We start from the raw sequence: 27353 nt of genomic DNA, 5'->3' as shown, positions 1-27353 counted from the left end.
CCAATGGATGGATGGCAGAAAAAGAAAAATTAAGTGGGTCATGGAAGACCAGACACTTAGTATGGAAAGTCCTAGTGAGTGAAGTCAGACAATTGAAAAGTCCTGGTAAGTGAAGCTAGACAGTTGGAAAGTCCTGATGAGTGAAGGAAGCAATTGGAAAGTACTAGTGAGTGAAGTCTGGTAGTTGGAAAGTTCTAGTGAGTGATGCCAGATAGTAGGAAAGTCTTAGTGAGTGAAGTCAGACAGATGAAAAATCTTGGTGAGTGAAGCTAGACAGTTGGAAAACCCTGATGAATGAAACTAAGTAGTTGAAAAGTTCTGGTGAGTGAAGCCAGACAGATGGAAAGTTCTAGTGAGTAAAGCTAAACAGATGAAAAATCCTAGAGAGTGAAGTCAGACAGTTAGGAAGCCCTAATGAGTAAAGTTAGGCAGGTGTGAAAGTCCTGGTGAGTGAAGTTAGATATTGGAAAGTCCAAGTGAATCAAGGTTGACCAGATATTTGGTGAGCTAAAGTCCAAGTGGGTCAAGGAGGACAGGACACTTGACACAAGGAGAAAAGTCCAAGTAGGTTAAAGGATTAACCAGACACTTGGTGGAGAAGTCCCAACAAGTTAAGGGTATGTGACAAGATGCTAGGCAATGAGGAGTTCTAACAGGTCACAGTTGTTCGGATATTAAACAAGGAACCCTAGGGCTTGAGTTTATTATCTAGGGTTGCCAAATCGATTGGCTCCAGGTTAATCACTTAAGACTCAAAATCACGAAAACAGAAGCTTGAACCTTGAGCGATTAAGGTAATTATTTAAGAAACCTTTTGCGCATTCTCCCGATCCAGCAGGAGGGAGTGAAATCGATCATGCTAATCAATTTCGCCCTTCTTAAGCGATCAGGGTGATCGCTTAAGGTTCTTTCTGTGAAGAAACAGAAATATCGGTAAGTGATTAAGCAAGGTTACTTAATCGCTTACGACCCTATTGCAATCGAACAAAAAGGGGTGTAATTGATTAGGGTAATCGATTGGGGTGATCTCTTAAGGTTCGAAAATATAGTCGTCCTACAGGTTGCTGACGTGGTAATCGCTTAAGCATCTCCTTAAGTGATTAAGATACCTGAAGAAACCCTAAAAAAGGATTTTTCGTAATCGTTGTGCGTAGAGTTCTTCTCCCACATCTTTTCTGCCATTGCCACTAGATTTCTTAAAGACTTAGAGGGAAGTGTTGTTGCATTTCTAAGATAATCAAGAGGTGGAAAAGAAAGAAGAGAGCAAGTTAGGGTTTATTGTTATAAATCTTGTAAGATTTCATTTGTTTAGCTTCTCATTTTCTTCTTGTTGTATTGAGAGCTTGTATGAAGTTTCTTCACCTCCAAAGTGTTTCTGAGAAGGAGTTATTTCATAGTGGATGTGTAAGAGAGGGTCGGATCCTTGGATTAGTCATTTTATTGAGGTGGATACTAAGTAAATCAAGACGTTAGCGTTTGCTTTAAGTTTTCCGCTACATATCATCATCGATGAAGTGAGCGAGCTATTAGTGTCCCAACACTCTGTGTTTGTTTTTATGATGGAAGTATTCAAAATATTTTTAATTCGAACTATTTATTAATATAATGAATGTTGAATGTTTCATTAGTTTGTAACCGTGTTGATTTATTGATTGTGAATATTGACGCACCTGATGTTGATATCGTTGATGTGATATATAAATAAAATTAAAAGCCCAATTTGAGAACTACTGTTAAAATGTTACTTAAAATTAATGACGGATTAATTGAATATTATTTAAAGAAAATCTAGATTAATTGATATCGTATTGATAGAAAATATACTAGATTATAATTTAATGTAGTGAAAGGATTTATATTCATTTTTAGACTTTTTATACTTAAAATATCAAGAGCAATTAGGTAAGTATATTAGAGTAGGGAGTGAAAATAAAATTTTTTTCCAATGAGGAGTACATGCAAAATTTTATTTATCAATGGGGAGTGCATCCAAATTTACCCTAAATTCTATCAATAATTATCTAGAGAAAATAATTTACGTTACTGATGGTAACCAAACTTTTAGCTGAAGTTTTTGATCTCATTATTTGCAATTAGCGATTGGAATTCAATTGTTAAACCTGATTATTCTGGTAGTGTACCACGTGGATCATCGATTAACATATAAAATAAATTAAAATAATCAAGATTTTTTTAAAAAAAATAATAAATTTCTAAATTAACCCAATCAAAATTTCGAAATAATTTTATTTCAGTTGAACTATTTTGTTTTTTTATCAATGGCATTTAAAGCAGAGCTCTAGATCATATGCAATCACACATGGAGAGACAGAGTCCAAGGACAAGGTCCAGCACTCCAGCTCCGTAATAACCGCTCTCTCTCTCTCTCTCTCTCTCGGTAATGTTTCCCGGTAACGTCCATGGAGACAGGACTTTTCCACGGCACCACCGCAGGCCTCTCTCTCCGATCCTCTCTCTCATCATCTCCCTCGTCAGCTGCGGCGCCTCTATAAAGAGAGTACTACTGCTCGAATCGATCGATCGATCCATCATCCCAAAGCACATTGCCATGCACATCTCTCCTCTCAACTAAACATGGACAGCAAGAAAACCACACCTCCTAGTAAACTAGGGTTCAACAGAGGCTCCTGGACTGCCGCTGAAGACAAGATCCTTCTAGACTATGTGGCAGCTCATGGCGTGGGCAAGTGGGGGAAGGTGCCCAAAACTACAGGTCGATCGTCACTCTTATAACGATTGAGGTAATTCTGTGTCTCTATTTGGTTTTTGGGGTTTTGCTTTAGGTCTGAATCGGTGCTCGAGAAGCTGCCGGCTTCGATGGCTGAACTACCTCCGGCCGGACATCAAGAGGGGGAACATATCGGAAGACGAAGAGGACCTCATCGTCAGGCTCCATAACCTCTTGGGAAACAGGTGCTCATCATGTGTACATACATGTTTGTATGTTTGTGTTCATTAATTCAGGTTAGAACTTGGCTTGCAGATGGTCTTTGATAGCCGGACGACTGCCCGGTCGAACAGATAATGAAATCAAGAACTACTGGAACACCGTGTTACAGAAGAAGGTCAAAGTCAAGACGATCAACGACAAGATCAAGTGCAAGAGCTCGACTCGCAGGACGGAGCTGAGTACTCCGTTAATTAATGAACATGGCAGCTGTACTGGAAAGGAGCGCATAGAAGCGGTACTAATCAATGAAGATGAGATATTGGATGCTTCTTCCTCGCTTTCGGTCGGAGATCGGGATGTTTTTGAGCAACTAGCGAGCTTCGAGACCGACGGGCTATGGCCGAGGAGCATTTTCGACTTCGAATTCTTCTTCGAGCAAGATGCCGGAGTTTGGGGAGGTGATGATTCCCTAGCTAGTGTCGTTTGGTGGTGATTTGTTCATGTAGCCATGTGCAATTTCATCCTCAAACATGTGAATAATGATCTTATTGTGCGAATAAAGATTCCACTCTAGCAAGTACAACAAATTGATTGATCATATGGACGCATAAATAACAACTAATTCACTTGTAATAAAATTGGATTTTTTAAATTAATTTTGATAAGTAAAAGTAATTTTATTTTATTTTGTAAAAGTTTTATTAAAATTAATATAACAATAATCGAATAAAAGTATTTTTGTGATGAAAAAAATAGGACGAGGTATTATTTGGATCTAGAATTATTGTGAGAAGGATGAAAAATCGAAAAAATTTATATCATTCTTAAGTTGAGTGAACAAGGGATTCTATCTCGGTTTTAATTTAATTCATCATATAAAAATAAAAAAGTTAAAATCCTATACTATATTAAGATGGAATATTTTTTTTGATTTATCAATTTTCTAAATAATGTTTTTTTGGGGCAATAAATGAACGGCTACGGCACACTATATTATTCTGATATTAACGGTCCGGATTTCTCGATCTTTTGTTCATCCATCTTAATCGTCGATTTACCAATTATTCATCCCGACCGTACGATCTTTGGGCTAAACGCCATATTTACCATTTCTAGGGTTGCGTCGAAAGCGTGCGGAGGAGCGTTCACCGGGAGGCGGCGGAGCGGCGGAAGTGCAATTTGCAATGGCGACGCAGATCAGCAAGAAACGGAAGGGTTTGCACCACTTCCGATCCGAATTTTCTCCTTTTAACTATGTGTTTTTGGTCTCCGACTCTAAGTCATTTGTTTGAGCGCCCGGTTCCTGTTCGATCGGTGGTTTAGGTGAAAAGGGGAGAAGAATCAGGAAGGCGACGCCGATCGGTGGTGCAGAAAAGATTGAAATTTGCTGAGAACGGCGTTGAGCTCGGGCTGAATCGCCGCGCTATTAGCTTCCTTCTCGGCGGCCTTGCTGTTCGAAGGTCGGTACTCGTTTCGTCCCTCGTTTCAAATCAAAGAATGAAAAATCTCCTCCTCAGCTAAAAACCCTAGTGAAACAAAAACGAACGCACATGGTGAACAATGATATCTCCAATCCCCAAACCAAATGCCATTCGACCACTGGGAAAACAAGGGCCTTGAAATGCAGATCTACGGAAAAGTTTCGGGACGAATTCATAGATCCCGACAGAAACGTATTTCTCAAGCAGATCTGCAGTGTAAAACCAACAAAAGAAATCAATGCTCACTCGTACCGTCAGTAGCTGCAGTGACGAAGCAGAGGACGACGAAGGAATTGACGCAGGGGTTGAATTTGCATTTCGAGTCCTAGATAAATTATGAGAGTTCGGTCTCCATAAATGATTAGGGAAAGGCGATCGATCTATCACACATTCAACACGTGCCTGGATTTTGTGGTTGACAACCATGGCCGTTAATGCCCATGGTCCCAAATCGGTTACTTAAATTCTTTTGATTTTTTATTATTTATTTATTTTTATTAATATTTTATCAGAAGAAAACAAAAAATTATTTTAGAAAATAAATTTATTTTGATAAATATAAAACTTATATGCGTGGTTTAAATATAGGTTAATGGGAGAAAAATTTCTAATCACAATTTCCACTTTACATATGGTTTCCACGTTAAAAAAAAAACTTAAGTTTTGTTTACTTTAACTTGTATTATCTAATTTTTCCTCATATGTTTAAGTAAAAAAATTTAAAAATAAATATAATTTTTCTTAAATTCAACATTTTAAATTATAGTTTCTATTAAAATTATCTTTTATATTTTTTGGTTAATTGAATTTTTGTTAAATTTAGTATTTTAAATTAAAACCGAATATATTTTTTATTAAATTAATTTTTTTTTCTGTTTAATATAATTTTTTTCTAAATTCAGGTATAATTAAATAAATTGATGTCCATTATATTTAATTAGAGAGTAAAAACAAATGATTTTTGACTAGAATTTTATATAAAATTTAAATTATGATTGAATATTTTCCTTTATTTATTTATTTTTAGTTGACTACGTAATATAGTAAATTAGCTGTGAAATATTATTCTAAAAAGAATTTTTAATTATTACTTTAATTAACACAAAATCCACAAAAGCCATTACACGCCATAAAACCATGCTTTCGTACAAAAATATTAAAATCAAAATAACTAATTAACACAATATTTTATGTCATGAAAAACAAAATCCTATAAATTAAACCGACATCAAATCTCTTTTGTTTAATAAATAAATGGGCTGTTTTCTCTAATGTGGCACTCCATGCATTAGTCCTTTATATACTAGTGTGATCGTACACACGCAATAAAGTGTGATCGTACACACGCGTTGCGTGTGTAATATAATAATATATAAATTATTTAGGTCTTTAAAAATTCGAATTATTTGGATTTTCTAGTGTTTTCCCTATGAAAAAAATTATTTTAATTTAATATTATACTTATCTTAATAAAAGAAACTAAGAAAAGTATATTTTTAAAATCGTCGGCCTAAAATATTTATAAAGCTTCTTTGATCATAGTGTTGTCAATTCTAAGATGTGGGACTAAAGAGAACTATATTTTTTATATAAAACAACCAAAGAAAATTACTAATAAACCTTGAAATTATTTTTAGTGTGAATAGAAAAAAGGACAGTAACGTAAATTCATTTTAGGCTTCACCAAAGTTAGTTAGTAAAGGGGGGAAATTTTTAATAAAATAGTAAGATATATATATATATATATATAGAGTTGAATCTCAACAATTCAAGTGAAATCATAAATATAAGACGTTGGCTATCATTTATTTGGTGACAATGGAAAAACTTTAATGTGGTCATGCTGATACTGAGTTAGTAAAATAAAATAAAATAAAATAAATGAGATGTGAGATTTAATGTTGATTCCCCATGAAAACAACTCTAAATTTGGATCAACAGCTATTCCATTTTTGCCAAAGAAAATCATTAATATGGTGGCCCCATAATAGCCAACTAATAAGTTTGGCTATTCCAATTTTCACCATGCATTCTCCATCAAGATTAACTAAGGGACACAATGAAATGACTAACCTATCATTCCTAGTATTTGCCAAAAGAGCTACTGTATCAGCAGAAAGAGCATGCATATATTGGACCATCAGCATGGAGAAAATATTCATTCCCAATAAACTTGCCAGGACTTTCTTCATACCTGTGGCTTTTATCAACAGAGGACATCATTTTTCTCGGAAGAGCCATAGCATAAATACCAAAGTTTGAGACTGAAAGAAATTATTGCTGCATCTACCAGTTAATATTTGGTTTTGTGATAACTCCTAAATTTCCTGATTAATCTTGTTATGAGATTGAATCCATCCCATCCATACGATGTACAATAATGATATAAATATTAAATGAGATGTGCGATCCAACGTTGATCCTTATTCCATTAATATGGGATAGCCAACTAACAAGTTTGTATGACTATTCTATGATTATTAAATTTTGAGGGAAAAAACAACCAAAAGGTGACATCAAAATAGAATTTCATCTTATTAAAATAATCATAAGCCTAAATAAGTTCAACCTATTTTTTTTCCTAAATTAAATTATTTAGTGAGATTCATAAATTAATTTCTATTTTGAAGTCAATCGAGTTGACAGGGCCAGTCCGGATTTATAAGCTAGTCGAATCAAGTAGGCCAATAAAATAAAAGAGAAGGAACCAAAACCAAATCTAGCCAGTTGGATAGATCAGACCAAGTTTCTAGCTAGCGGTAACAAGCATGACATGAGCAATCCCCACAAGGACAAGACCAATGATCACTGAGCAATCTCTCTGTATCTTTCTCTTTGACGTTAATAGAAATGAAGATTGTCCTCGGGGCATAGCATAGCTGGGGGTACATGATTTTGTAACCGAAAGGTTCAGAGTTCGATCTTCAGAGTGTCATTGTCTGATATTAATGTTCCGATTATGCGCTTTCAACTATGTATCTATATTTATTTTCTTCTATAACTGTGGAATTGACTCTAGGGGCGATGACGTGATGATTCCACATTTTCTTAATGGAAACGAAGACTTTTCCACGGCGCTGTACTTCAACGAGATAGAATGCCCACTTCAACCACCGTAGCCCTCTCCCCGATGCATCTTCATTGCTAGCTATAAAAGGACTGCTCATCTCGGTAGCTGCAGAGCATCGGCCATGCACACCCGGCTCTCCTCTCAATTAAACATGGACAGCAAGAAAACCTCACCTCCTAGTAAACTAGGGTTCAACCGAGGCTCATGGACTGCTGCCGAAGACAAGATCCTGCTGGATATTATGTGGCAGCTCATGGCGTAGGCAAGTGGGGGAAGGTCACCAAAGCTTCAGGTCACAATTCATTCATCTCTCGACATGTCCATTTAATTATATAACGATTAGCTAATTCTGTGCGTGCATGTCTCTGATTGGTTTTGGCGTTTTGCCTTAGGCCTGAATCGGTGCTCCAGAAGCTGCCGGCATCGATGGATGAACTGCCTACGGCCGGTCATCAAGAGGGGGAAGATATCGGAAGACGAAGAGGACCTCATTGTTAGACTCCATAACCTCTTGGGAAACAGGTGGTCATGTGTGTTTGTATGTTTATGGAGTGCACTTCTCGCTAGCCATTTAAGTTGGAACGACGTTAAAACTTGCAGGTGGTCTTTGATAGCCGGGCGACTGCCCGGTCGAACAGATAATGAGATCAAAAACTATTGGAACACCATGCTGAAGAAGAAGCTCGACGTCAAGTCGGGGACGGCCACGGCCAAGTGCAAGAGCTTAACTTGCACGAGTGAGTCGACTCCATTAAGTGAACATGAGAGCAGAAAGGAGTGCACAGAAGTAGTGCTGATCAATGATGAAGACAAGATACTAGATGGTTCTTTCTCACATTCGATTGAAGATCAGGATTTTTTCAAGCAGCTAGCAAGCTTTGAGACCGACGAATTCTGGCCCAGTGGCATTTTCGACTTCCAATTCTTCCAACAAGATGCAGGAATTGGGGGAGGTGCTGATTCAACCGTGTATTTTGGTGGTGATTTGTTCATGTAATCATGTGCAATTTCATATCCTCAAAACACATGAATAATGATCTTATTGTTTGGAAGGCTTCTTTTCTTGATTAATTGAATGTTTAAAGTTAAGTTTACAGGTGAAGAAACACATAAAAACTCCATAAGATATGAACAACTTAAAGCTTACTTGCTCTAAATTTTAGTAACTAATTAGCCACTACAAGAAAAACGTCATTCAACAACACTCAAACGACAACGGTTTTATACCAAATCGTTGTCTTTTTGCCTTTTAACAACGATTTTAACAAAAATTGTTGTCTTTTAGTAATTTTTTTTGGCCTATGACAACGGTTTTTAAAAATCGTTGTCTATTTATGTTTTTTTGGGGATACGACAACGGTTTTTAAAGGGTACGACAACAGTTTTTTAAAACTGTTGTCTATGTGCACTTTTTTGGGATTACGACAACGGTTTTTAAAACATTGTCTATTAAGTGTTGTTAAATGCGATTGTTTTTTCTTTCGCCACTTTTTCTCCTTCATCATTTGTCTGTTTTACGCCTTGTTTTTTTCTGTCTCTTTCCCAAAACCCTACTCTTCGCCGCCTTCTCCTCACCGCCCTCTTCGTCGCCTCCCCCTCACCACCCTCTTTGCCGCCTCCCTCCTCACCACCCTCTTCACCGCCTTCTTCGCCGCCTCCCTCCTCGCCGCCCTCTTCGCCGCCTCCCTCCTCACAACCCTCTTCGCTGCCTCCTTCCTCGCCGCCCTCTTCGTCGCCTCAACTTTCGGCCTCGCCACCTCCTCCTCGCGACCTCTACTTTCAGCCATCTTCACCGCCTCCTCCTCGTCGCCTCGACTTTCAGCCATCTTTGTTGCCTCCTTCTCACCAGCGTCTCCTCCTCGCCACCTTGACTTTCATCCATCTTCGCTGCCTCCTCACTAGTGTCGCCTCGACTTTCTCTGCTAGTGTTTCTTTAATGCCTTCTCCTCACCATTTACTAAAGAAGACGCCTTCACTGATGTGGTAATTCTTTCTTTTTCTTTGTCAGTAGGTCTGAGTTTAGGTATGAAATGAATGTCTAATGGGCAGCTTAGACAACTATTAGTGCAAAACTTCTTAATGATTTGTTGACTCAAGTGTGCGGATTTTTTTTTTCTTCCGTGATTAAACATAAGATTGTTTCCATCTCATATGTTAATAACTTAATTTCTATTATGATCTTTTTTTCTTTGGTTTTGACCCTTTTTGCAGGGTTTTAGTGATGTTCAAATTTCCACACTGAAGTAAAATGAAGCATTGACAAGAGAGAGGGAAAGGGAGATTATACAGGTAACATATTTTGAAACATTTGGATTGCCTGGGTCAGTAAATCCATCTTATTCATTTGTGGCTTGGTGTTATGAGGTTCAATGGCTATGCGTATTAGTATCATCTAAATGTTTCAGGACTTTATGGATAATTTTTGTTAAAGGTTGTAGAATCAGTGAAGAAACTTGTTCAAATCATGATAGATCTCTCAGTCCTTGTCATAGATCAAGTAAGTTTTTCTTTTGATACTTGGTGACCTGGAGTTTATGTGGATACCATGCATCATGTTATGATACATGTGATATTAACAGGGCACCATGTTTGATGGATTGATTACAATGTACATAATGTTGCAAGTTCAGTGGAAGATGCTTTAAACAGTTAGAGAAGGTTCTCTCTCTTATTGCTTCTTTTTCTTTTTTTGTCTTATGCTTTGTCCTTTGTCATTCTTTAATTGCCTAGATATCTAAAAGATGTGAGTTGGTTATGTTAGTCATAGAAAATATTTAAAAATGACCTCTTTTTTGTTGGTTATTTGCGATTATGAAGTAAATTTTGGTTGATGCCCATGAGCCTAATGGAGATGAATAGATAGTGACCCTTTCACTTAAAAAGGTTATGGAACATATACCTTGGTTAGTTCATGCTCTATGCTTTTTATCATGAGCAAATATTTGCTCGTGCATCTCTTTTTATTGTTCTACTCATTTTCACATTCTTGAATCTTGACTTTATATTACACGTTTATAAGTTTTATCAGTTGCCTAACTCTTATGAATTGCCATTTTATTAGTGTTCTTTTTCTCTAAACAATGATGTCTTTTTGGAAGTAATGGCATTATTGTGCATCAGTATTATCTTAGACTAGAGAAAATAATTTTTTGATGTCACCAGTCAGAACAAAAACAAAGATTTCAGTGTATTGTTTGCTTTACTCACCAGCCTATTAGAAAATTGAGTGCTCTATTAACTGCTGCTATATCATATGGTAATCTTGTAGCTGGCTCAAACCAGATCCCTAGTAAGGTAATTCCAATATATCCCCCTTGATTTGGCTTTTGCACAAGAACAACACTATATTTTTGATACACCCTGAATAGCATTTAGATCATTCAATTAAAAGAGAAACTAATGCTGAAACCTGATATTTCTTTCTGTATAGGGAGACTGCTGATGCATGGGAAAGCAAAAGGTTATGACCAGCTACATATGGTTCAACAGATGAATTCCCTTTGCTGCAATTGAGGCCAAGGGAAGAGGCCAAGGAGGAAGAGCAGTGATTTGGTGGAAATATTCCCAGATCATGGCCAAGGATGGGTTCAATGTTTGGCTCATTGACAGTGATCCAGTATTTCACTCTATCCCCAAACTCTCTAAAGCACACATCAGCATAAGTAGTGAAGTCCTCTTTGCATCACAATGGACACTATCTTAGACATTATTCGAGGAGATGCAAATGAAAGGACTGTAGTAGAAATGTACACAATCTTTGGGCTCAAGAGTCCAGAATATTCATCTTCCAAAGATTGGGGGAGGTCAAAGTGAAGAAGAGTGACATGAGGTTCAATTCTTGCCGGCCAAACACAGTTTGGTAAACTTGTGACTGAAAATTATTAAGGTATGATCACTATTCTAATTGTACCATATTTCTTGAGTTCATTGATCAAGTTATTATAATACTGCACCCCTTCTGGATTAACTGACCCTCTACCATCTGCAACATGGCACCAATTAGAATCATGTAATGCTTAAACTATTTGGTCAGGAAAATAAATTATTGCAAGGTGAATGCCGACTAGGAATGACTTTACTCCAGGAGATAGAGAATCTGTAGGCATCCAGGCCCATGTCATGCATCAACTTCACATCTTCCTGCCAACAAGAAAAACCAAAATTTTTGTATGCCTACAATTCACAGGATTGCATAATTGCCTAAAAAAAAGAGCAGAATTAGATACTTGTTTTCCACCAATGTGCATAGTCATTCATAAAAAAGAGCAGATGAAATTGTTATCACTTGTCTTTAATGATCAACTAATGCTCTTCACTCTTCAGTCCTTACTAAAATGATTAAGATATTCTAAAGTTAGATTTCAGCCTGATGAAGAATGTTCTTTGTGACTGTACAATAGTGCAAGTAGAGCAATTAAATGTGCTAGTTGTTGTAAGATTTTTACTGAAAATGTGTGATAATACATATAGTTTGTCAGGAGTAGGTTTATTTGCTGAAATCACTCATTTTACAATTTAACAACATTTAGGAAGTGTTGGTGCAAGGTGCACCAGAACCAAACCTGAGTTTTGATGTTGTCAAAGGTTCAAGTTAAGGCTTGTTATGATATGATATTTGGCTAAGTGTGTAGGCTATTTACTCAATCAGGAAAGCCCTAGTCATGGCCAGACTGTAAAGTCCAAACAGGTCTGGAGGACCTAACGTTTGGTAGGTAGGTTGAGGTAAATAACTGGAGGAGCGACAGTGAGGTCGAGTTCCTGAAGGGAACAACGTAAGGTCGCTGATCCAACTGAAGAAACCGGGAAGGTTTCCAAGTTGAGATCAAGACAGTCCTAACTGTTATACTCATGCATATTACTATTATAACTGTGCTAACTTTGTTTTGTAGTATATTCTTGTTATATCGAACTAACTTTGTGTTGTAGAATCTTATGACCCTTTGGACTTCAAATGGTCATAAATTTTGACTCAGAACTCAGAATCAGGCTCTGTCAGCGGCCATGCGACTAGCACTCAGAAACCTTCAATTTACCAAGGGTTCAGTCGACTGAACAGGAGGTTCAGTCGACCGAAAAAGGATTTTTATCAGTCGACCGAACAAAGGTTCGGTCGACCGAACAGGCAAAAATGGCAAAGCAGATCAGGATAAAAAATATGGCATCACAGCATGATCGGTCGACCGAAAATGAGGTTCGGTCGACCGAACCAATAAAATCATTAATGGAGCATTAAGTGCGAATCTTGGCGAGAAGGGAAATTCACTGTTCGGTCGACCGAACAAGGTTATCGGTCGACCGAACCATTAAAGATCAGTTAATGCTCGAAGATCAGATCTCAGCGAATCTCAATACAGAAGGAATGGAGCAGGTTCGGTCGACCGAACCCAGGGATCGATCGACCGAACGTCGAAGGTTCTTATAAAAGAGAGCTCGAGGTCTAGGGCTGAGGTAGACTGTTTGGGTTCGAAGTCAATCTCTGTGCTAGCTGCTATTGTTCGTGCTACTGCTCTATAACTCTTCTACACACAAGCAAGTGCCGACCGAGCTTCAACTTTCACATACTGTCGGTATACTTTACTTTTGTATTGCACTTAAACTCATATAAGATAGTAGGCTTGTTACTATCTTATATTATTATATTTTGTACGCATTACTTCTTTCCGAGGTTTTCGGGAAGAAGAATCTTAGTGGATTGCTCATCGGTGCAGTCAAGGACCGCGAGCCTTCGAGTAGGAGTCGAGCTAGGCTCCGAACGAAGTAAACGAACTTGTCTCTTTATATTTTCCGCTGCTTACTCAAATTGTTTTGAAATACGAAAAGAAAACTTTTTAAAAGAGCGCGATATTCACCCCCCCTCCATCGCACTTTATCGATCTATCAATTGGTATCTGAGCCTCGTTAGCTCTGAAATTACTTAACCGTTTTTCATAGCACTTTTAAAACTTTTTCTTTTCACTTATTCCTTTTCTTTTTCTTTTAGAATTTTTTTTCTTATATCTTTTTCCCGCACTACTAATCCCAAGACGAGAGTCTTGGAAATTCTTTTTGTTTTTCAACTTTTGGTGCAAGAACAAATGACACAATCTGAGGGGTATTCGACCATGCGTCCTCCTCTATTCGATGGAAGCGATTTCTCATACTGGAAAAAGAGGATGGAAGTTTTTCTCAAAACAGACATTGATCAATGGCTCATTATCCAATGCGACTATACATCACCAGTCAACAATCCAGAGGAATGGACAGAAGAAATAAAGAAGAAAGTACAAATTGATTCAAAGACACTCAACACTTTACAATGTGGATTATCAAAAGAAGAATTAAAACGAGTTGGCTCCTTCGAGAATGCAAAAGAGTTGTGGGATAACTTAGTCAAACTACATGAAGGGACAAACGAGACAAAGGTAATAAAGCGTGATCTTTTATTAAATTCATTACTAAATATTAAAATGCAATATGGTGAGTCGGCAAGCCAACTACACATGAGGATTAAGGACATCCTTAATGGACTACATATCTTCGGCCATCAACTCGAGAATCGTGATATCATCAGGTATACACTTAACTCATTCCCTCGAAACTCCTTATGGACATCTATTATAGATGCCTATAAAGTTGCGAAGGATCTTTCCATTATTAAATTAGACGAACTATTTTGTGAATTAACATTACATGAGCAGACTAACTTGAGTCAAGCCAAGAAAGGGTTAGCTTTGTATGCAGGGCCAAACAAGGAAGCTAAGCTCCGAACAAAACCAGAACCAAAGCACTTGAGTCATATAGCATTTATGGCAAAGACTGAAGAGTCCGAATCCAAGTCTGAAGATGAGTATGAATCAGAGTCTGACGACGAGTCTGAGATAAGCCATGGATTTGCATCAGTTTCAAAAGGACATGATATGGTAACTTTTAATTCGAAGTCTGAAATGTTGAAAGTAATTAAATGCTTGTTTAAAAAATTAACAAAATCCGAAAAACAAAATAACTTGCTACTTAAGGAAATAGACCACCTTAAGAAACAAGTTAACTTGAGTAACTCGACTAATCAAGTTCAAGTTGGAACTTCGACTCAAGTTACAAAACTTGAGGAAGAAAATTCCAACTTGAAAAGACAAGTCGAGCAACTCAAGGAAATGTTGAAAAAGTTTGAACTGGGATCCAAGTGTCTAAATATGGTACTTGAGTCGCAACGAGCCGTGTACAACAAATCAGGACTTGGCTACAACCCTAAACAAACAAACAAATCATATTTGTCTTTAATTAGTCAAAAAGATAGAAGTCAAGTCCAAGCATGGGTCCAAACAAAATTTTTAATCAAACAAATTGAACCAAATCTATACTTGGTCCCTAAGAGTCAAATCCATTACTTAGATAGACCTTATCTAAGCTATGACTCAGGGGGAGCAAGCAGAAAAATAATACAACCAACTTGATTAACTAAACTAAATACCTAGGACTATGTTTATTTCTTCTTAGAACGGTTAGATGAAAAAGGTTTACCAAACCCTATAACATAGCATCGGAATGGATTGGGATGATAGTACGTCAAGGAAGCTTTGTCGAAGGCATGTCTAGGCTGAATATGGAATTCTACCTGGTGCACTAGACTTAGTGGATCTGACCGAAGCTACCCCAGTCAAACATGGGCTAGTTAGACCAAAATTTAATATTAAGTTTTTTGGGCGGGAACAGTTTGGAAAGCCTTCAGCAAGTGGTCTAATGATATCCAAGTAGGCCGTATGCCTCGCCACTGAACTGAAAGCTTATCCTTAGGACGTCTGCTTGATTAACCCAAAGCTAAGTTTGAATCTAACTTGGGTTCAATAATCTTTCTCGAATAATTAATTATCAAACCTAATTCAAACTTAAATTCAAAATTAATTATCAAACCTAATTCAAACTTAAATTCAAATCCACCCTTGGCCAGTGGATTTTTGCCTTCCCCAGGATTCGAACTATAGACCTCCAGGATAAGTACTAGAGTTTATGAATCCTGGTAACCAAGTGAGCCGCACTCCAGGATTCGTTACACCAGTTCACTTGGGCATAGCCCCCAGCACCAGTTTACTTGGGCATGCCTTCCAATACCAATTCACTTGTGCATGACTCCCAACACATATTCACTTAGGCATGACTCTTAGCACTCATTCACTTGGGCGTGGCTCCCAGCACTAGTTCACTTGGGCGTGACTCTCAGCACCAATTCACTTAGGCATGACTCCCAGTATTGATTCACTTGGGCATAGCTCTCAGCACTTATCCATTTGGGTATGGCTCCTAACACCAATCTATTTAGGCATGGCTCCCATCACCTATTCACTTGGACATGACTCCTAGCACATATTCACTTGGGCATGACTCTCAGTACCAATTCACTTGGGAATACCTTCTAGCACCGATCCAACTGGCATGACTCCTAGCACCAATCCACTTGAGCATGGCTCCCAACACCGATCCACTTGAGCATGGCTATTTTACAATAGCCACCACCGCAAGCTCCGACGACCTATGAAATGTATGTAATCTTTGAGCATGGCTCCTATCCTACGCTACATCTCTGTCGAAGCTTGCGGTGGCTGCTGCCGCCAGTCACAGGCTATCACCGGGTGTCATCGGTCGTCGGCCGTCGCCGGTCGTCGATTGTCGGCCGTCACCGGTCGCCGGCCGTCGGCCGTCGGGCGTGGCCGGTCGTCGTCGGTCGCCGTTCGTCATCGGTCGCCGTTCGTCGTCGGTCGCCGGCCATTCATCGGTCGCCGGCCGATCGCCGGTCGGTCGCCGGCGATCGCCGGTTGGCGGTTGCCGGTCGCTGGCGGTCGTCGGCCGCCGACCGCGGGGAGGCGGTGGTGGGCGGCGGGCGAAGATTGGCGGCGACAGACTAGGGGTATATTTGACATTCAAATTTTTGTTAAAATGTGACCTCGTAATGTAATCGGATTACAATGTGTTTGTTTTGTAATCCAGATTACAAAACTTCATTACATTTTGTAATTTAGATTACATTACATTACAAGTTAAAAATGAAACCAAACAAAATAATCAACTTTGTAATGTAATCTGGATTACATTACAAGGCAGATTTCACCCTACCAAACGCAACCTTAAGGTTTTGTGTTAGGCCTGAATCGATGGCCGAGAAGCTGCCGGCCAGCATTGATGGCTGAAGTACTACTTGCGGCCGGACAATAAGAGGGGGGACATATCGGAAGACGAAGAGGACCTCATCGTCAGGCTCCATAACCTCTTGGGAAACAGGTGGTCATGTGTGTTTGTATGTTTGAGTTTAGAGTGTATACCTCTAGCAAGTCATTCAAGGCCATACAACAGCACAACTTGCTCGGCTGGGTCAATTCTATTAAGTTAATTGAACATGATAACATAAGTAATATCGAACCTAGAGCTGTCCATCTAAGTCTCACAAAAGTTTTCTATTGATCATCAAGATAAATCAAAAAATACTCTTGATGGACAATCTAAAAGTCTAGCATTCCATGATTACATATCCATTTGAAGAAAAAATTCTAGAAATTGAATCTTGAATATTTGGATGATAAGTTAACGGCCTTCCGTTTGGCTGAGTGCACAGAAAATGATCCAAGATACTATAGATGCTTCTTCCTCACATTGGATTGAAGATGAGGATATTTTCAACCAACGTAACTAGCAAGCTTTGAGACCGACGAACTCTGACCGATCGAGAGGCGTTTTCGATTCGATAATTCTTCGAGCAAGACGTCGGAATTTGGGGAGGTGCTGATTCTGCAGTGTCTTTTGATGGTGATTTATTCACGTAGCCATATGTGCAATTTCATATCCTAAAACACATGAATAATGATATTGTTATTGTTTAGAAAGTTTCTGTTCTTGATTAACTAAATGTTGTAAGAACTAAAGAAACACATGAAAACTTCATAAAATTATGACTTTAAACGTACATATGAACAACTCAAAGCTTACTCGCTCTAAATTTTAGTAATTAAGCATTGTTATATGGATTGTCAATAAGTTCGATCTGTATATATTCTCATCTATAAATCTATTAATATGCATGTTTGTTATGATCACACAAAGCATTAATTAGTCTCCCAAGTCCATATTTTTTATCCTCACTGTAATTTCTTTCTAATATTTGTTTTTTATCATTTTCATTCACGTATGCTCTTAAATTTACTATAATATTCTCATCTCTCGCTCATAGTATGGTCAATGGTGTAGTACTCATAAATTTAAGACAAATTGGTAAACAATGAAGCATTGGAGCTAGGGATGTAAATGAACCAAATAGTTCGTGAGTTATTCAGATCTCGATTCGGTAAAAAACTCGTTCAAGTTCATTCATTTAGTTTATTGAGCCAAGCTAGAGCTCGATTTTGAGCTCGACAGTTTTATCGATCCGAGCTCAAACTTAAGGATATTCGGCTTGTGAGCTCACGAACATGTTTGTTTATAGACTTGCGAGCTCGGGCTCGAGCTCGACTCGTTTAAAGGGCTTAAGCTCGGCTCGTTTAAAAGGCTCGAGAACATGTTCGTTTGTAGGCTTGTGAACTCGTGCTCGAGCTCAGCTCGTTTAAAGGGCTCGAGAACATGTTCGTTTATAAGCTCGTGAACTCGGGCTCGAGCTTGGCTCGATTAAAGGTCTCATGAACATGTTCAATGATGTGTTGAATTTGGAAATTTAATATAGTAGTTTGGGATGCTCAATGATGCGTTGAGTTTATATTATTTTAGTTGTTAGGTTTGTTTAATATTATTCAAATGAGTTTTCGAACTCGCTTAACAAGCCTGCAAAATGAGCCTTAAAACAAACCTTAAAACGAGCTCTAAATGAAGTCCGAAAATAAGCTCAAGCTCGCTTAACGAATTAGGCTCGTTAATTATGATAATCAAGTTAATAACGAGCCAAGCTCGAACTATTCATAAACTTAATAATTCTAAAACGAGTCGAGCTCGAGTCTTGTAATAAAAGTTCGATTTAAATTCGAGTTCGAATATAACTTAAATGAGCCGAGCTCAAATTTAATATTGTTCGGTTCTCATTTACCTCCCTATTTGGAGCCAAACACATGTTTAATTGGCATGGTGGTTATCAGTTCCTCCTTACCCAAAACACCGAAACGTGGTTTAAGATCGACAATGTAGTATGGCATATATATATAGTGTTTGTAGGGTTTTGACAATCACATGATGCGAAGATGTGTTGCTCTTGGAAAGCTCGTAGTTAGTTAGTGATATTTAATAGAATTCAATAATGAAATGAATATTAAATGAGATATCTGAGCTTAACTCAATGTTGAGCAAATAACTATTCCACTGTTGGCACTAAGTTTGTGTGAATATAAAACTATTCCACTAGGCAAAAAAAAAAAAAAAAAATTATTAATATGGTTTCTAAAAATCTAGATAGTTCAATTTTAATATTAATGTGAACTAGACATTAGAAAATTCAAATGGATCAAGATTGATTGGATATTTAGTGTTTGGATGCCTAAGTGAGTCATAGAGGACCAGACATTTAGCACAAGATGGTAAGTCTAAGTGGATCAAGGTTGACCAAACATTTTACACAAGGAGAAAAATCCAAGTGGACTAAATGTTAATCAGATACTTGGCACGAGAAAAAAAATTTAAGTGAGTCAAAGGATTATATTGACCAGATACCTAGTGATGAAGTCCCAGCAGGTCTAGATTGATCGGATGCTAAGCACAAGGAAGTCCCAACATGTCACGGTTAACCGGATGCTGGGCAAGGGAACGCTAAACTTGAGTTTTAGCAAGTTAGGGTTAGCCAACCGATCAGGTGATCCATTGAACTAGGTCCCAATGATCTGATCGATTGGGAGAGTGCTGTGAGTAAAGATAGCCCAATCGATTAGTTGATCGATTGAGATTACGCATTTATCACAAAATAGAAGGCCCTGAATCGATTGGTTAATCGATTCAGGCATTCCCGATCGAGTTGATCGATTGGGGAAGTTTCTCTTGTGATAACGTAAGGCAACCTAAATCAATTGGTCAATTGATTCCGGGATCTTCTGCGAGAGCACAGAAGGCTTCTTGATCGATCAACCAATCAATCCAGCTGCTCCCAATTAATTATCCGATCGATTGGGAGATGACGGTTGCATAGGATGCAGAGTTTGGACAGCTATGATCGCTGGGATCTGATGTGCAATCGATTGGGAGTCCTAAAACGTAGATATAAAGGCAATGATGAGTTCAAACTCAACAACTCTTCTGATATCTTCTTCTCAGATTCTCACCGTTGGTTCTTGGAGAAAAGTGCTGCTGCATTTCCAAGCATCAAGAGGCGTTTCCAAACAAGAAGAGAGCAAGTTAGGGTTTCATTGTTGTAAATCTTATAAGATTTCATTTGTCTAGCTTCTCATTTTCTTCTTGTTGTGTTGACAACTTGTACGAGGTTTCTCCACCTCTGGAGTATTTCTGAAAAGGAGTGTTTTGAGAGAGAGGGTCAGATCCTTAGATTAGTCACCTCATCTTGAGATGTATACCAAATAAATCCTTGTGTTAGCATTGGGGAGCTTTGCTTCGAGTTTATTCGCCACAACAACATCTACGAAGAGAGCAAGCTATTCACTCCCTCCCCCCTCTAGCTCCAGAGTGTCCCAACAATGATGTCTTGGTATGTGATAGGGCACACAAACATGGTAGTTGTAACTCATAAAAAATACTTAGATTTTCATCTAAGTGTCATTAACTAATTACTATGCCAAATTCACTATTTGACATATTCGGCCGTATATCCCATGAACGTGCCAAAACCTTACACATGGCACACTCTTGACTTATATTCTATGTTGCCAATTTGATCAATTTCAAGACTTTAAATTTCATTTGGCACACCATACACTCTCTAAGAGTAAAAATCAACTTTCCATTTTCAAAATGTCACAATACTTTGAAATTGCTCTAAAATGTCAACTTCACTATGGTTGGGTTAACAACCCTACTAATTAAGGTTGACACACTCTATGTTCATTTAGTGTGAGGTGATCATACTCTTAGGAACCTAATATCTATTGGTGCTCCTTGGGTATAATAGGTATTCACTAGGGACTAGAAACCTTCTTAATGACTCTCCTAGACTTCTTAGTCATGCTAATCTCTTTGAGGTCAACACTAGGAATAACTTTCAGTCTTTCCTTATAACCTTGACTTGACTCATACGCCTAGGGTTAGTTCTATAACTATATGAAACTCTATAGTATGAGATCATGTTTTCCTTGGACTTAGGTTTGTATCTTAAACTTTTTTTATCCTTAGGTGACTTTTGTCTACCTAAGCCTAGATCTTGCGGGTTGAACCCTTTAACTTCATTGGTCATTTTCTTAAGAGTCTTTCTAACTTATCAAGTCTTTTTCAATCTTTAAATCACTAATCCTTTACTTATCATGAATATCTTGAAGATTTTTCTTTTTAGACATATATCTAAATTGGTTAGAGTTCTTGTCTAAATTATTTTCTATCTTTCTATCTTAGGTAAGGTTGTTCTAGTGTGATATGACCTAAAATTATCGTTGGATTTTTTAAGCATCCTATTTTCATGATAACAAGCATTAGGATGATAAAATCTATTTCCAACATGCTTTTTATCATGACTCAAAGGAATTATATTATTAAATGATACATTGAGTTTGTTCTTAGAAGTTCCCCCTTGATTTGAGCTCACTTTTGCTTTCATTTTGATGCTTCCCCTTTAGAGATTGATTCCGATAATATCCTCTGTGGTTGCATATGATGCACATAATATGCTCTTTGCCTTTACGTATCAAGGGTTTCACGTCATTTAGTTTCTCCCTCACCTTAGGTGTCAACTTAGTCTTTTTCTTTATCAATTTAAAACACTCACTTTTGTAATAATTTTTTTCCCTACACTTAAAAAAAATAATATGATCTTAATTTTTAACAATTGAAATTGTTATACCTTCATGAGGCGAGCTATTTCTGCTTGTAGAGGTGGCAAACTCTTCTTCTACATTGACTCCAAATGTCAAGGTTTCTTCTCGTTCTAGTGTCAATGACCTCTCCCCCTCAATCCTTGAGGTGAAGTCTTTTTCAATTTCATTATCGGATGTTGAGTACCTCTCAACCTCCTAATTTTCAGGTTCTTGATCTAATAAGTCTCCCTCTTGTAGGCGTAATCGTTCTCAAATCAAGGTTGACCAATTTGATTAAGCACGAGTTGGCTCAAGCTTGAGTTTTGATATTTGAAAATATGTGAGAGAGAAGTCAAGTAGGTCAAGGGAGGACCGGATACTTGTCCAAAGAAGTTCTAACTGGAGATAAGGCAATGGAAAATCCTAAATGAGGTTAGGCAGGGTGGAAGCCTACCGAGTGAATAGTCCTAATAGAGGTTAGGCAAAGAAAAGTCCAAGTAAGTCAAGGAGAATCACACGTTGCCAAAGAAAAGTCCTAACTATGGTTAGATAAATGAAATCTCTAATTGAAATTAGGTAGGGTGGAAGTCTACCGAGTGACTAATAACTAGAGGTTAGGCAAGAAAAAAACCTAAGTGGGTCAAGGAGGATTGCACTTGATGATCAAAAGTTCAAGTGGATCAAAGGTTGACCAGACACTTGGTGATTGGAAGTCCAATGGGAGTTAGAAAGGGAAAGTTTAAGTGGGTCACGGAGGACCAGATACTTGGTGAAGAAGTCCTGGCAAGTCAAGTTTGACCAGATTTTAGGCAACGAGAAGTCCCAATAGGTTAAGATTGACTGGATGTTGGGCAAGGAAACCCTAGTTTCAGATGAAGTGAGTTAGAGTTGGACAAACAATTAGGTTAATCGATTGCCCCTAAGCTAATTGATTAGGACAATCAATTAGGAGATTTTCACGAGAGAGCGGAGAGACTGGAATTGATTGGTCAATCGATTGGGTTAAAGTTTAATTGGTTGAGCCAATCGATCAGCCTATTTTCATGAGAGCACAAAAGGCTGTGAATTGATTGAGGCAATCAAGTAAGCCTTCTCCAATCTTTTTTTTTTGAGAGAGAACGGAGAGTTTGAGAATTGATTGGGCAATCGATTAGGTTACTTTCTCTCATGAATAGAATGCTTCTAAATCGATTGGGGCAATAGATTAGAAAGTTGTCGAATCGATTGGTATGGATCACTGATCGATTAGATATTCAAGAAAGAGTCGTTCTGTAGGTTTGAACAGGCAGATCCTAAGCCTAATCGATTGGGAAGAGTCGAAGAATCCTAGAAAAGGGTTTTTGTGGATTTTTCGAAGAACAATAATTCACGCTTGTTCTTGAGTTTTGGACAACAAGTGTTGCTGCACTTTCCAAGCATCAAAAGGTTGACCAAAGCAAGAAAAGAGTAAGTAAAACAATGTTCATGTTGTAAACTCATTTTTGATTTCTTTGTAACTTAGTTTGCGTTTCTTGTTTGTATTTCCCATGCTTGAGCTTGTACGAGGCTTCTTCGCCTCTTGAAAGGAGTTTGCATAGTGTATATGTGAATACCCTTAAATTAGTTACCTTAAGGAGGTGAATACCTTAAGTAAAATAAAGGGTATTAGCATTGTGAAGATCTTCACTTCAAGTATCCGCTACAAATTATCATCGAAGAAGTGAACAAAGCTATTCATCCCCTTAGCTCTTTATATATCCTAACACCTCTTTGAATTCATTTTCAATTGGCATTGAGGTTGGATCTTCATGAAGCTTCATTAGTTTTGTCCATAATTCCTTGACATCTTGATATTCATCTATCTTACACAAAATATCGTTAGGTAAAATACTAACTAGTAATTTAGTTACCTTTTCATTTGTTATAGACTTTTGAACTTGTTCCTTATTCCATTTGTTCATCCGAAGAAGTTTTCCTTTTGTATCTCTCGGAGTTTCAAATCCTTCTATTAGAGCAAACTACTACTCTATATTTATTATTAAGAAATACTTCATTCTTGATTTTCAATGATCAAAACCTCTTAATCCAAATGGTGGAAGTACTCGGATGCTATATTCGAATCCATCTTAGGGTTCCATCCCAAAATTGATGCTCCCTTTGGTATTGGTTTCTTTCGACGGTCGGTGCGATAACTTGTTGCTTTCAAAGAGCTCAAAATCACCCATTCTTCTTCTTTCCTCTAGCTCGTGCTTCTTCTGGCCATTATTTCGATGAAGAGCGGATTTGCTCTGATACCATTTGATAGGACACTTGAGAGCTAGGGGGCATGAATAGCTTCAATCACTTCTTCTAATCTTTATCATGTTCGTTGTTTGAATTGCACAGTGAAAACCTTGATTCAACTTTGGCACCACATGCATAGCACTTGAATTTTATTTGGTATTTACCTCCTTGAGATGACTAACCCAAGGATCCACTCCTCGCTCACAGCTTCCACTAAAAATTTGCTCCTTCTCGGAACCCTTCCAGAGGTGGAGAAGCCTCTTCAAGCTTAATCACAAGAATACAACAAGAAACAAGAAAGTAAAGACAAATATAATCGAAAATGACTTCACAATCAAAATCTTGTTTTGTAGCTTGGAAATACCTCTTGTTACAATCAACACTACCCTCCAAAACCCCCCAGGAATTGGCAACGAAAACTCCTCGAAGCCCCTCCTTTAAAGCCTTTAGGTCAAGGATTATTTCCACCTATTAGTAGACTTATCTTACCTATTAGTCGATTAATATAGTCTCTGATCGTCGAATGATCTCTAAATTTTTTGAAATCTATCTGATTTTGTTGATAATTTGAATATTAGTTGACTGATATAACCATCAGTCAACTAATTGAACTAGTCGAATCAAACAAGAGAATCTGACTCACTTATGTTCAATTGTGATCTGCATCAGTCGATTGATATCAACTATTAGTTGATTGATGTCATCAGTTTAGTCTAACAACCGAATCGACTTGTTTCTGTTCAGTTTCTAAAACTATCAATCGACTGATCAAACCCATCAGTCAACCGATTTCATCAGTTGAGTCTAGCAACTGAATCGACTTGCTTCTGTTTGATTTCTAAAGTCATTAGTCGACTGACACCTGAGTTTGACAAACATAGATCTCTGAACGAGCTCCATTTCATAATGAAAATCACCTCATTCTGATATTTGAGTCAAAAGTTATGGCAATTTGAAGTTTGCTCTGTAGGAACTTCCTCATTTCATGTCAACTCATTGTTGGACTTCCAACCGTCAAATGTTCAATCAATCATGATCCACTTGGACTTTCCATCTTATGCCAAGTGTTCAACTCTCAATTAAACCTACTTTGGACTTAACCTAATTCCAAACTAGGTTTGCTTAGTTTCGAACTAGATCTTCCACCCCTTAGCCCCTCTAGGACTTCCATTACCCAGTTCTCAATTAGGACTTTTATTGCTTAGTTCTCAGCTAGGTTTTCTACTACCTAGCCCTACTAGGACTTTTATTACTCAGTTCCTAACTAGGTCTTCCACCGGCTAGCCCCACTAGGACTTTCATTGCCTAGTTTTCAACTAGGACTTCTATTACCTAGTTCTCAACTAGGTCTTCCACCACTTAGCCCTACTAGAATTTTCATTATCTAATTCCCAAATAGGTCTTTCACTGTCTAGCCCCACTAGGAGTTCCATTGCCTAGTCCTATTAAGACTTTTCCTGCCTAGTCTTACTAGGATTTGCATTACATATTAATCAAACATTAAAACCCCAACTCGAGTTAACTTACGCTTAGTCAACCTCGATCAAAGGTCGATTACACCAACAAATATCGCCCTGGGCATGATGTGTTGGTAAGACACAAAGATGAATCTTATATAATGAGTCAAATTTCACATTGAGCATTTCCAAATGCTCACAAACTTTAAACCACTCGTGATGTTGGGGTGTCATGCCATGATCCACCTCTACTTTCTAGACCTAATGATCAATTTGTAGGATTAGATCATTCATCTTTAGAATTAATCGAATAATGAAAATTGAATATCTACCTTAATCTTAATAATAATAATAATAATAATAATAATAATAATAATAATAATAATAATAATAATAATACACCAAACCTAATTTTTTTAATAAATAAATGGATTGATTTTGGAAAAAAAACACTTTTGATTATTCTCTTAAAGTTTTTTAAAAGTACTATTAAAACAAATTATATGGCACTCTAAAACGTTGCGCAACTTAAAAAAATATTTTTAGAGTGTATCCAACTTGCATCTATCATGACCACTTGTTGGCTTGCACTCATTTATTATTTTTTAATAAAAAAAAATACATTTTAAAAGAAATTATAAATGTGAGTTCATGTTAGATTAGGACCACATGTGTGAATTGATCTCTATTTATATCCACATATCCCTGGCATCTGAATTGAATTTAGACGCTCGTGCGGGGTTAAATTCAAGTAATTGGATTCAACCAAAACGCCTGAATTCAAGTAGAAAGTTTTTTTATTTTTTATTTTTTTAGAGGTATATTATATCTATTTAGATTTAAAATTTAGGGACAAAGTTATAATGAATTTGAGTAAATAAGATATTAAATTTTAATACTAGTAGAGTATATTATATATATTTAGAGTTTAAAATTTTAAGTTTAGAGATTAAATTATAATAAATTTAAATTAATAAGATTTCTTCTCTATAAAAAAGCAAAAAATAAATAAAGGAATGCACCTATCTTTCCTTTTAAACAAGATAATGTGACAAAAGGTGATTCGCTCGCCCCCATCGTCCCCGTCAACTCGTCCCTAGGTCAACACGGAGGAGGTAAATCATGGGTGACTACTAGTCATTAGTGCAAATGGTCAAGACATGGGGGAACTTATGCTCGGTCACATCGAGTTTCGACTCCAAGACCTCATGTGACAACACCTTATATTTTAATCATCGCACCGGCCCGAAGGGACCTTTTAAACAAGATAATGCCCGTTGTATTAATGAACCATCCCTTTCTAAATCAGAAAAATATAACGTACTTTCTTTCCTTTTGACTCCCTTAATCAACCATCTTCTTCATCCCATTCAAACAAACTCCGATAGTTTAACCGGTGTACGTGGGTCAGAATTGAATTCTGATCGTACGTGAAAGAATGGTTCAAAGTTGTCGGCGTGAGCATTTGAAAGAGCGTTAGAGATCTTTCATGCGGTAGCTCCATGAACAATGAGCAGTCCCTCTCTCTAACGTCCATGCAGGCGCTGTCATCCGATGACGACGCCCAATCCAGCAACCGCAGCGTTCATTATTTTAGTTGGCCATTTTTAATATAATTGGTACGATCTGATATTTTAAGGGTGCAATTGGTTGGGTTATCATTCATCATTTTAATTATTTATGGATAATTATCAACAAAAAGTTCTATATAACTTAAATAATTGATGATTTTTGAGTAATTATTCATATCTGATACAACAATAATAAAAAAAGATAAGTTATTTTCTATTTTTATTTTTTGAAAAAATGAAAAATGAGTTTAGTTGGTAGTTTTCATATTCGTTTTCTAAAAAAAAAAAAGAGAACATTTTCTAATAAAATAGAAAATATAGAAAAAATTATTTTTCAAAAAATTAAAAAAATATGATTTTTTGAAAATAAAAAGTCGCTTCCTAAGATTTTTCCTTAATTTAGATATTAACGAAATATACTAAAAAAAAGCATGTACTAAAAAATGTAAAATTTATAAAAAAATAAAAATAAACGTAAAAAAAGGAAAACGTAAAGTTTAAAAATAAAAAAACGCAAAGTTAAAAAAAATAAAAAAGCAAAGCATTAAAAACAACGTTAAAAAAAAAAAGAAAATGTAAAAAAAAATTGTTAAAAAAAAAGAGAAAAACGTAAAAAAAAGGTTTAAAAATGTAAAAAAAGGTTAAAAAAACACAAAAAAGGAGAAAAGCATAAAATTCAAAAAAACTAATAAAGTTTAGAAAAAAAAAATTA

General features: G+C 37.1%; 1 protein-coding gene and 1 pseudogene across 1 annotated transcript; both read left to right on the top strand.

Annotated features, from left to right (window-relative positions):
• Positions 1-2318: 2318 nt before the first annotated feature.
• Positions 2319-3509, top strand: LOC122000576 (transcription factor MYB123-like). Its single transcript, XM_042554947.1, has 3 exons — positions 2319-2734; positions 2805-2934; positions 3005-3509. Exons 1-3 carry the CDS (start codon positions 2596-2598, stop codon positions 3402-3404), a joined length of 669 nt encoding a protein of 222 aa, XP_042410881.1. The 5' UTR covers positions 2319-2595; the 3' UTR covers positions 3405-3509.
• A 4074-nt stretch (positions 3510-7583) lies between these two features.
• Positions 7584-8459, top strand: LOC121999788 (annotated as a pseudogene).
• Positions 8460-27353: the final 18894 nt, after the last annotated feature.

Source organism: Zingiber officinale, chromosome 7A (genome assembly GCF_018446385.1).
Source record: "Zingiber officinale cultivar Zhangliang chromosome 7A, Zo_v1.1, whole genome shotgun sequence".
Lineage (NCBI taxonomy): Eukaryota > Viridiplantae > Streptophyta > Magnoliopsida > Zingiberales > Zingiberaceae > Zingiber > Zingiber officinale.
This window is presented reverse-complemented; position numbering and strand designations above follow the sequence as displayed.